This window comes from Geotrypetes seraphini, chromosome 6 (assembly GCF_902459505.1).
Source record: "Geotrypetes seraphini chromosome 6, aGeoSer1.1, whole genome shotgun sequence".
Classification (NCBI taxonomy): Eukaryota; Metazoa; Chordata; class Amphibia; order Gymnophiona; family Dermophiidae; genus Geotrypetes; species Geotrypetes seraphini.
Genome location: NC_047089.1, coordinates 189249924 through 189262517, shown reverse-complemented (window position 1 = coordinate 189262517; position 12594 = coordinate 189249924). Strand labels below are relative to the sequence as shown.

The 12594-nt window shown below is 42.9% G+C and overlaps 1 protein-coding gene across 8 annotated transcripts in view; it reads right to left on the bottom strand.

The window, feature by feature from the left end:
* Window positions 1-12594, bottom strand: part of STAMBP (STAM binding protein) — a 93466-nt gene that overhangs the window by 73975 nt on the left and 6897 nt on the right. For 7 of the 8 annotated variants that reach the window (XM_033949453.1, XM_033949452.1, XM_033949458.1 and 4 more), the window contains exon 3: window positions 625-700. In XM_033949453.1, the coding sequence (XP_033805344.1) occupies window positions 625-700 (76 nt within the window). Of the gene's footprint in view, window positions 1-624; window positions 701-9703; window positions 9723-12594 lie in introns of those variants that run through there. The other variant, XM_033949460.1, reaches the window with a different exon arrangement.

Below are 12594 nucleotides of genomic sequence, written 5' to 3'. Positions count from 1 at the left end.
TACCACCAGAAACTTAAAACCTCATCTATTTAACTAAGCAAAAAGTACATTAGAGCAAAAAGTACATTTACAGAGATACTGGATACTGCTATCTTAACTACCGAAGACCACTACCAGAAATGGCTATTTTTGTATCTAAAAATACTTGTATTCACTTTTCTTTCATGAAATTAGAGTATCCTGTCACCAGGAAGTTCAATGTCACAAGATGCTGTGTGCTCTTATAACTCAAGGCACCAAAGCAGTGTGTCCCAGAGGTGGGGGGTATTGCTACAAACACCTTTGAGAGTGAACTCAGCCAATCACAGGACCAAATGTAAATCAAAGTGAAAAGAAAGCTTTTCAAATTTGATAAAAATTATCTTTTGTCACAGTAAAAAGATAAAAATAAATTGTTGAGTTTTTTTATCCATAGATAAAAAGAAACTTATGATTATCTGAACTGTTAAACTCTGCTTGTATATTGGAGAAGAGGTATAGAACTAGATATGCAGTAAAAACTAAGGGAAAATAAGAAATTACAGACTCCAGAAGCACATACAATGTATTATCTTTAAAGTAAACAGAGAGATCACATTAGAACATAAATGCTATCTAAATAAAGGTCAAAGTAATCCCACCTACTTTAAGGGTATCTTTCTTTTCCGGTATATTTGATGTCTTGTAGTCTCGATGTTTTGGCAGCTTCTCTAGGAACAACCTACAACATGATGCACATGGATTAATTTATAGCTCCTGAATTTAATAATTCCATAAAATTGAGCAGACTAGGCAGAGCAAAAAAAAGAAACATTACGCGCACTTGTCTTGCCTCGCATGAGGCCAGACCGTAAGCCGCGCATGCGCACTTCCTAGCTACAGCTCACGGAAAACGGACGCACGCATAGGAAGTGCGCATGTGCGGCTTACCATTTTATTATATTAGATACAAAAACAAATAAACAAGGTACAATGTCATAATAAGAAAATATAAAGATACATATATATAAATTGTTACTGGGCTTAGTGCTGTTATAGAATATTAAATAAGTTGGCACCAGTGTACTTAAATTTAGGTGTAAGCACTTATACTACATCAATAGCAGGTATAAATGCACATGTCTAAATACAGCCATATCTTCTTGCAAACTGCCCCATTCAGATTTACCCTGTTTCAATCCAATGTATCTTAGATATCCTGTTCCAAAGCTAATGTATCTCAGATTCCTGGTCCCAAAGCTTGTATCTTATATCTTGTTCTAAACATATGTACCTTGTTGTAAACACCTGTCTCCTGCTGTAAACTCTGCACTCTCTCTCGGCACGACTCTCATTGTAAACCGCTTTGAACTTAGGGTATAGCGGCATATAATAAATAAAATTATTATTATTATTATTTATTACAAGTTAGAGAATACTGTAAGTTAGATGTGTAAATGACGTGTGCAAATATCAGCCCTACCTACGCTCCTCCCTCATTGTACTTATGAGCTAAGGCAGTTGCATGTGTACGTTACGCATGGCACACACAAGTCTTCTATTCTATAACTTAAGTGCAAGCAACTGACATCTAACTTTACATAACCTTTTACAGAATGGGAAAGCTATTGTTTCAAGGCCCTTTTGTGTGAGCATGCCGTTCTCCAAATGGATGTTCAGATAATCCAATATCTCCCTGGCTAGGTTGCCTGTGAATACTGCTTTAAGAAGTCTAAAACTACTCTGGCTCGGCCCAAAATTCGAACACCTGCCCACACTTTTCACACTACCCACAGGCGATACACTACAGCTCGAGTTCTCATGCAAGGTCCTTGGTATCACTATCGATTCCTCTCTCTCCCTCAATGACCACCTCAACTCCTTGGCAAAATCATGCTTTTTCAGCCTTCACATGCTGAGGAAAGCTAGATCCTACTTCAGCCAACAACACTTTGCCATCCTTGTCCAATCCATCATCCTCTCCAAACTACTTAAATCTACGCCATCTACTTAAATCTATCAAAAAAAAGTATCCTAAGACTCCAGCTAATCCAGAATATTGTAGCCAAACTGATCTTCTCAAAACGCAAGTCTGACCATGCCTCCCCACTCCTTGCCAAACTTCATTGGCTCCCAATAATCTCCAGAATCCATTTCAAATGTTCCTGCCTGGCTTTCAAGATCATTCACGGAATCCTGCCTCCTCTTATCCCACTGTCTTTCAACTCCTCCAGTCCCGACTCCTCCAGAACTGCCCAAAGGCTTAAACTAGCCTTCCCCTCTCCATGCGGCATCCACTATTCAGGCAAACTGGGAAAATCCCTTCTCTTCAAAATCACAGGTCTTTGGAACGACCTCACCACCCCGCTGCGGAACCTGAGCTCCCTTCAGTTATTCCGCAAACAACTGAAAACCTGCCTTTTCAGCAAATTGTAGCTCTATCCTTCCCCCCTTTCTCTCCCCCCTTCTACACATAAGTTCATGTAATCCTTTTTCTTCTTCTCTACCCACTATTTTAAGTTCTTGTAAACCGTGTCGAGCTCCATTCTCATGGAGATGATGCGGTATATAAACTTAAGGTTTAGATTAGATTAGATTAGATTAAATGAATGAAAAGAAGGGAGACTCTAGCACCACCTAGACAGCACTTCCAACATCAACTCATTAATATTAAGAACCATCTAGAGCAGACATGTCAAAATCTGGCCCGCAGTGTAATAAAATTTGACCTGCACAGTCAGCGGATTCTAACCAAGAGGAACAAGATGATGATAGTACATTAACTATTGAGATTTGTAAGACCAAATCAAATTGGGTCCCCCCTAGCCCTATGGACCCTTTAATTTTCGCTTTTCGGGAAATTATGGGGAAAGGACTGAGATTAATCCAACAACATTGGGAAAATAGGGGCCCGTTTAATACTACTAGAGCACAACAACAGGGCTTACAAGAGCTGCTTAACAACGATAACATTATTATAATTAAAGCAGATAAGGGGGGCGCCGCTGTTGTCATGAATAGGCAAGATTATGATATAGAATTTCAACGTCAACTAGATGATATGCAGGCCTTTTCAAAATTAGACTGCGACCCCACAGACAACCTAGCCAGGGAGATATTGGATTATCTGAACATCCATTTGGAGAACGGCATGCTCACACAAAAGGAATACACATTTCTTTTTGAAAAGAACCCTAAGGTTCCGAGGATTTCATTTGTCCCGAAGATACATAAAACGCTAATAAGACCCCCAGGTCGCCCTATAGTTAATACCCGCCATTCTATATTGGAACCCCTTTCTAAAGTTGTGGATTACTTTTTGAGGGATGAAGTCCCTAAGATCAAATCATATATTAGGGATTCTTCTCATTTTTTGAGGAAATTATCTCAGATTGAGGTAGATATGCACAACAAATGGATGGTGACCTTTGATGTCACCTCTTTGTACACCCAGATTCCCCAGGCAGAGGCACTGCAGATAATATTTGAAACCCTCCGATGGAAGGGAACCCTTTAGCGTATTTCAATTGAATTTTTGATGCATTTGGCCTGATGGGTTATCCAGAATAATTATTTTCAACATCACCAGTAGTTTTTTCAACAGGTTCAGGGGGTAGCGATGGGGGCCACTTTGGCCCCCTCGGTGGCCTCCTTATATATGGCAAGGTTTGAGGACACACTGGTATATGGGACACCGTGGTATTCCCATATTCTATTCTGGGGCCGTTTTCTGGATAACATTTTTGTAATTTGGGATGATACTAAGGAACATTTGGATGAGTTCCACCAATATTTGAATTCGGTGATCCAAACATCAAATTCACTATGTCATGTCACCAGACGCAGATTGAATTTTTAGATATCGCCATTTCGATACAGGAGGGTAGGATTCAAACTTCCCCTTATAGGAAGCCGGTAACACGGAATACAGTACTCCATTTTGGTAGTTTTCATCCTTTTAAGTTACATTTTAACTTACCGGTAGGCCAATTTTTACGGGTCTGGAGAGTTTGTTCCACTGTGGAAGAATATAAGAGTCAGGCTAAATTGCTCTCGAGTAGACTTAGGAAGAGAGGATACCCGGAGAGATCGATAAGATTAGCATATTTAAGGGCTAGATTTGCTCAAAGGGAACTCCTCTTAAAGAAGGTAAGGGCATCTGGGGAGACAGGAAATGAGGTCTTGACCTGTGTATTACCATTTTCAAAAGCGACTAATTTAATGGTGGACCTTATGAGATCGCATTGGTACATAGTACAGATCCACCATTCGCTTCAAGATTTTCCCTGGATAGCCTACTCTAGGGGCATGACTTTGGGACAACAATGTAACTTCCAAAAATATGGAGTAAGAATAAGGGAAACAGGGGGCCGTCATGACCAATGCGGTAAGTGTCAATGGTGTTCTACCACCATTCAGGGTAGTGTGTGGAAGGTGCCGGGTAGAGATATGACACTGCGGGCAAGAACAGATACTGATTGTTATTCTCAGGATGCCATCTACGTGATTGTTTATCCGTGCGATTTATTATACATCGGACGGACTAACAGGAGGATAAGGGTCAGACTTAAAGAACACAAATCGCGCATTGTGAATAGGGTCATATGGTGGAGGAGATTAGGTGGCGAGTCAACAATAAGATCAGTGGGAGGGATGGAGGGAAAGATAGGAGGTTAAATCAGAGTGAACAGAGATACATTTTCTCGCTTGATACGGTAGAACCAAGAGGGTTAAACGGGGAAATAGATTGGTTTTCGGTTATTCGCTAATTATTGACCCAAAGGGAAGCAGGGGGAGGGAGGTATGGAGTGGAGATGAGGAGGAGTATTTAAACGCCGGATAGCATGCCGCCACCATCTTTCTCTTATACACTTTGGAGTTGGAAAACAGCAGCGGCCTCGGTGAGCTACATTTTATGTATATTCTATATAATAAAAGAATAAGCGCACATGCGCACTTAGGATTTCATGTTCCCTGCCGCTGTGGTGTGTGATCCGTGGCAGTCAACCCAGCAGCAGGGAACGTTCTGGCCACTCCCCTCCTCCCGCCCTCACTCACCATGGAAGCCAGGCAAGCTCTCTCCTTGCCCGCGTCCTCAGCAGGGAACACACCTCGGTCCTCACTCGCCGCCGCCGCCGCTACTGATCCTCCTGTAAAGAGCAGCCTGCGATGGTGGCCAGCTTTAGCGAACCTCGCAGGCCGCTCTCCAACCTCGGTAGCACGTTCCCTCTGACGCACGGGATCGCGTCAGAGGGAACGTGCTACTGAGTTGGAGAGCGGCCTGCGAGGTTCGCTAAAGCCGGCCACCATCGCAGGCTGCTCTTTACAGGAGGATCAGCCACCACGGGGATGGTGAGAGGAGCTGCCGGTACTTTGAAACTTGAAAAAAAAAAAAAAAACAAAACCTTCAGCCACAGCAGGCCAGCCCGCGGGAAGGGAAGGGGGAGGGGCCGAACGGAGCAGGACAGCTCACGGTAAGAGAAGGGAATGGGGGGTGGGGGAGAAGGGAATGGAGGGGTGGGGGAAAATGCAGCTGCTACTTCACAGGGAACTGGAGGGGAAGGGAAATATCACTGCTGCTTCTGCAAAGGAAAGTGTGTGGGAGGGGGGGGAGAGAGACAGAAAGAAATACAGACAGACAAAGGAGGCCAGGGAAAGAGACAGACAGTGGACCAGAGAGACAGACAGAAAGAAAGACAGACAGACAAAGGGTGCCAGGGAGAGAGAGAAAAAAATAGCAGGAGGGAGAGAGACAGAAAGAAAGGAAGAAAGAGACAGGAGCAGGGAGAGAGACATAAATAAAGAAAGACAGACAGGTATATATTCTAGCACCCGTTAATGTAACAGGCTTAAACACTAGTATATAAGAACAAATGAAGGGGTCAGCATATAGATGCGAAACATGTCGGGTCAGACTTCCGGGTTTTGGCTGTGATACAAGCTAAGTATAAGCTAACCACATATGCACTTTATATTTATGGTTATTTATTGGAAGAAATGCGATTGACGTAATATAATTTATATATATACAAATTATGAAAAATTAGAATAAGGAAAGTGTTACCATAGCGAAGCGGACAGCCAATGATGAGGCACCACGTAAAGCTTCCTGCAGTTTGAAAAGTGACTTAGCGGTGGAGTGGTGGGGCTGAGGCTTCCCTTTAAGAACCATTAAAAGTGACAACTACATAGAGTCCAGGTGATAAAAAGCCTAGACATAATTAAAGTAGACATCCTAGATTGCTCAATGACCACTTCTGGGGAAGCGCTGTTGACCTGTACTACTGCAAAAGCTTAGGAAGAAATATTTTTCAGAGAATAGTTAAGCTCTGGAACATGTTGCCAGAGGTTGTGGTAAGAGTGGTTAACATAGCTGATTTTAAGAAAGGTTTGGACAATTTCTTAGAGGAAAAGTCCATAGTTTGTTATTGAGACAGACATGGGGGAAGCCACTGCTTGCCCTATATCGGAAGCATGAAATGTTGTTACTATTTGGGTTTTTGCCAGGTACTAGTGACCTGGATTGGCCACCATGAAGACAGGTTACTGCGTTAGATGGACCATTGGTCTGACTCAGTAAGACTATTCTTATGTGTTTAAATGCTTGGCCCCAATGGAGCTTTAGCCTCAAGCTGCCATCCCCATCCATGACATCCACACATTCAGGTATAAAGAGATTATGTACTTACCTTTGTAAGCTCTTTTCCAGTAGATAGGTGAGACATTCTAGACAAGCGGGTTGTGTCCCAATGGCCGAATGCCATATGCAGAAGGAATCCACTCTACTTCACTGTGCTCTCAAGTATTGAGAGCCACCTCACAAAATAGGAAGTACAGGCATCCATGGCAATCAAGTCCATAAACAACAGTTCTGCTCAAGTTGAATATGAGCACAACAAAGAAAAATGGGGATACCCAATGATCCACAATGAAAACAATCCACCGATGAAAACAAAAACTGTGGATACAGATGTTCTAGAGATAATTTATTAAACACTGACATATAAAACCATGAAAATTCAATTAAAAAAGTACAATGATAAAAAATACTGTGATAAAAATCCAACTGGACCCTACACGGTCCGTGTTTCGGTGAACACGCCTTCCTTAGGGGTCCAATGGTTTGCAACCTCACATATAAAGAATTGGACTGAAAACAGTCTATTGTCTTTAAACATGTGAGCAAAGAACACCGCAGACAAGCTGAAGTAGCAAAAAAAAAAAAAATGCGGGCTACCACTGCTGCGACAGATCGTACCATCTCCATAAGAAAGCACTGGACCTCGAGCACTGCATTCACATATATAAGATCCAGGAGCAGCCTCCAATCATCGGAGCCTTTCTATGGTACGACAAAGAAAATGGAATATCTGCCCTAGCCCGAGTCCTCGGGCAGCACTGATTCCATGGCCTGAGTATCCAACAAGCCTCACACAATGGCATGCACTGTGACCGCTTTGGTTGAACACCCCATGGGAGAGTCCATAAACCAATCTGTCAGAGGCTGAGAAAAGGCCAGCTGACCCACTAGTCGGATGTGATGCGCTTCCAGGCCTGCAGGAACGCTGCGAGTCTGCCTCTTATATGCAGAGAGGCCTTCTTTAGGCTGGCGTCATTGCACCTTTTTGCCAGAGGGAGCTGCATGGAAGGCGGAGGGCTGGTTATACCTGAAGTCTGAGAACCTCTGCCTGTAGCTCTGGGAAAATCTCCAAGATGTGGAACTGGAAAAAGGGAGGGAATGTCTAGAGCCTCGAGAGTAATGCATCCTGAATCTCCAGAGGAGTGTGGTTTGCTGACAGGCAGGATCTTAGGACGACTGTCCACCACAGAATTCATGAGGTTGGCCAGGCTTTAGCCAAAGAAACACTGCCCCTGAAAAGGAAGCCTCGCAAGTGTAGCTGTAGAGGAGGATCCATCGGCCCAGAGTCTGAGCTATAGCAGACAGCGAAGATTCCAACACCTGAACCAGAACCCAGATAAGGACATACAGACACAGAGTGTCAGGAACATCAGCTACACCAGAGAAAAGAAGCTGAGGAGGAGCTATGCTATCATTTGCCAAGGTGCTCAACTGGAACAAACCAGCACTAGAGACAAGAACACCGCTGAGGCAGCCAGGACCTCAAGAGCCACTGCTGCTAAAGGTCTATGGAGAACCATATCCTCATGGTGGTTCTGCATGCCCAGGCGCACCAATCCACCTATGCTGGGAAGGAAGGAGTGTTTAGATACCTGCACAACCAAGGAGCCCTGCCAGAAGAGCCCTTGCCCAGAGCAGACTGTCTTTTTATAAAAACTGTATTGTATTTTACATCGCCTAGAATGTTGATAGGCAATTAATCAAATTTTTAATAAACCTTGATGCCAAAATGAGGAAGGCAGAGCACTCATTCCACACATGAAAGAGGAGGAAGTAGAAAAAGCTGGATCAGGGTTCAGTGGCGCAAAAGTGCTCCTGAAGCACAAATTTTGAGCAACCCTGGCATGAATTTGGAGCAGAGGAGCCCAAAGACCCCATCCTAACAAGTATTGAGGCAAAAAAAATGGAGGCTTGGAAGTGCAGGGAACTTTTGAAAAAAAGATTGCTAAAAATCCAAGATGGCCACTACTATAAATTTGTGCCAAAATTGTGATGTTTTTCTAAAGTCTAAAAACAACGATTTTAGGTTTCTTTTAGGTGGAAGGGGACATGCAGAAACCTCCAAAGCAGTGAAATTCAGACCCCCCTCCCCCCCCCCGAATCACCTCACAGGTCGTGACAGCCTTACTCACTGTGACCTGTGCTGGAAATGTGCTGAAGCCTGCCTCAGCTCTCTCAGTAACTGGATGAGATCACTGCCTCGTGCTGGGAATGCCTCCTCGATGCTGATCTTTGGGCTGCCAGTCAGATATGATGCCTGACTGTACCGCCACCACTGCGGACCAACGGATGCACTACTTGGATGGGTGGCAGTGAAAATACAGTTGCTGCCCTGCGAGACCCCGCTGAGCCTCCAAAGGATGCCTGCGCTTGAATCCCTGCTTAACAGAGAGTGAGAGAAAAGCGGGGATGGCCTTGAGCTCCACAGAAACTAATACTGGCTGGCCAACAGGTACCACCAGGGATTGGCCTGTCAGCTGCAAACCGGAGTCTGCGTCTTGTCTACACAGGCAGAGCTGAAGAAATGCTCCAAGCACAAAGAAATAACAAATAGGGACAAGAACCGAAATAAAATAATAAAAATGGAGAGCAGAACAGAAACACACATGCGGAAGGGAAAAACCGAAAGTGGAGCCAGAGAGCGCAGTAAAGTAGAGCAGAGTCACAGAAAAAATCCAGAGTGGATTCCTTCTGCATATGGCACGCAGCAATTGGGACACAACCCACTTTTCTAGAATGTCTCACCTATTACACTGGAAATTAGCTATCTTTCTGTCCCAGGAGGACCTACAATCCAAGTTTGTATCTGAGGCAATAGAATGTTAAGTGACTTAACCAAAAACACATTGAGCTGCAGTGGAATTTGAAATGGGATTCTCAGCCCATTGCTCCAATCGTTAGATGACTACTCTACTCTTCAGCCAATTGGATTTTTGACATCCATAATGAGCATGCATGAGATAAGCTTGAACATACCAGGTCTCCAGTGTAGGCAAATTTAGATCATGCATATTCTTGGTAAATATCCAGAAAAACCAATTAGCTGAAATTTCTTTGGGAGAAGATTGGGAAGCCCTATTCTAAGGGTATTTCATAAGGGCTAACCTTTTCACTTGTATTCTGGTCCAGTTTTGCTGTCCTTCTGGTTCTTTCTAGGATGCTACAGTCCTGAATCCTTGGTTCTGATGTCAAGGTAATGAACAGTTGCACATGATTCCAAGAACTCTGCATTTACCCAGGCTTTCCAGAAGCTAAATTATAGCATCATTAAGATTTTCATTACATTGAAGACATATTAGCACAATGCATTTACCACCCACACACTTAGGGGATAAATTAAGAACTCACACCTGCAGAGGAGTAGAGAGAAAAGTGGTGAAGGTTACTCAGGCATAATGCTCAGAAAAACTATGCAAAGAGTAGAGACTCGCCACCAGATGCTTCACAGAAATCTCAGGTACACTGGCAGGAACAATAATGGTAGTACAGTAGCAAAGCATACTACAGGTCAGACAGCAAACATGTACATGAAGCCCTAACTCTACTTCTTAGATGTTTTCTTGCAGATTTGGTTTACAAACTATCCATAATGAACTGGATTTTGCCTTTTTAAATCTGAGCATGAGGTGAGTTATACATCCGGTATAGTAGGTAGCTCTCTACCCCAGAGGACGTACAATAGAATACTGTACCTGAGACAATGGAGGGGTGTCGGTGAGAGCAGGATTTGAACACTGGCTTCCCCGTTCAAGCTGTTGCACTAAGTCACTCCTCCATTTGTATATGCATGAAATCTATTTGCATGCATCAACTAGATTCAATAGACCACTACGAAGTACTGCAGATTATATGTGCGCAATCTAAGAAAAGGTACCAAGTCTTAGTGCAAGCTTACTTGAGAATTGAGGCAACAATTTGTTGATTGAAATGGTATATCTCTGGCAAATGAAATAACAGAAAGATATGGTGTTGCATTTGACTCAGTATCTTGATTACTTAGCCAGCTGACTAAAACTTGATCCCTTTTCTTGGATTATGACACATATTTAAAGGGCACTGGCAGAGCTGCAGAAGGAAACAACAGTGGGGGGAGGTGACAGGTCAAAACAGAGGTCCACAGGAATGATATATATGAAAACTCGCACAAATTTGTGTGGTTCTCTCTTCTGAGATCAGCTTCCCACATCAACCAGGTATATTAAATAAATCCTCACCAGCCATCTTAAGCCAACAGCAGCATGCATTTTTCTAACTGCCCACTACCACAACCAAATTAGACCTGGATATTCAATGCTGCTCTCAAAGCTCACTCCAGTTACGAGGCCATTTAAGTTATGCTCTACATGCTTTTTCTATTTAGTGATCCATTGTGTTCATCCCAAACATTCTTGAACTCTTGTCACCATTTTTGTTTTCACAACCTCCCATGGGAGGGCATTCCAGGCATCCACCACAGCTTCTGTGAGAAAGTATTTCCTGATATTGCTCCTAAGTCTCTCACCCTGCAACCTCAACCACTACCACTTCCCCATCTCTGAAAAAGATTAAAAAGTATTAATATGCAAACTAAAGTATTAAAATATTGATATTGTATCCCCTCATCCCTCCTTTCTTCTATATATTTTGGAGGTCTTCAAGTCTCTTCTCATATGTCTTTCGACACAAGCCCCATATCACCTTCCTCTGAACTGCCTCAAGTCTTTTGATGTCCTTAGCAAGATAAGGAGCCCAATACTGAACACAATACTCCAAATGGAGCCTCACCAACAACTTGTACAGAGGCATTAACACCTCCTTTCTTCTACTGGATATGCCTCGCTCTATGCAACCTAGCATCCTTCTGACTACAGCCAATGCCTTTCACATTGCTTTGGTACCTTAAATCTCTCTCCTGGTCTGTGCTTATTAGCCTCTTGCCTCCTAGTAAATATATCTCTTTTAGATTTTTACACCCCAAGTGTGTCATTTACACTTCTTTGTATTAAATTTTAACTGCCAAATGTTAGACCAATCTTTACAGACTGCTTCTAATGTTGTCCAAACCCTCTAGGGTGTCCACTTTATTGCAATCTATGCATCTTACACAAAGGCAAAAACTTTCCTTTCTAATCCTTTGGCAACATCACTCACATATATACTGAATAGAACTGGCCCCAATACAGATCCTTAGGGCATTCCGCCACTCATCTTTCTTCTTCACTAACAGCCTTTGGTGTCTGTCAGTCAACCAGTTTCTAATTCAGGTCACTACTTTGGATCCTAACTTCAGTCTGTTTATATCTGTTTGCAAGCTCCTATAAAAGGAGCCATGTGAAAGGCTTTGCTGAAGTCCAAAACAGAACACATCTAACCATGTGCCTTTGATTCAGTTCTCTGGTCACCCAGTCAAAGAAAAAAAGAACAACTAACAAAACACCTGACTTTGACACATTTTCCTTTTGTAAACCATGTTGCCTTGGATCTTGTAAGCCACTGGATTTTTTTTACTTGTACTATATGTTTTCCTTCAGTAGTACCTCCATATTTTTCCTACCACTGAAGTAAGGTTTACTGGCCTGTAATTTCCCCACTTCTTCTGCTACCATTTTTATGAAGAGGTATAACATCTACCCATCTCCAATCCTGTGGAACCTATCTGTCTCCAAAGATCTATTGCACAAATCTTTAAGAGGGCCCACCAGAACCTCTTTGAGCTCCTTCAATACCTTCAGATGTATCTCATCCAGCTCCATGGCTTTTGCCACTTTCTGTTTTTCCAGTTGTTCATAAACACTTTCTTCCGTGAATGAGTCGTATCTACTCCAATCCCATATATGTCTTTGTAAGCCAAAAGAGGTCCTTCTGCATAATTTTGGTCTGTGGACACAAAAGTATTTGTTTAGTATGGCTGCCTTTTCCTCATCACTCTCCACAAATAGGTTATGGGCAGCTTTCAGTCTCACAATTCTATTTCTATCCTTCCTCCTTTCCCCAATTTTCCAGAAAAAAAGTTTTAC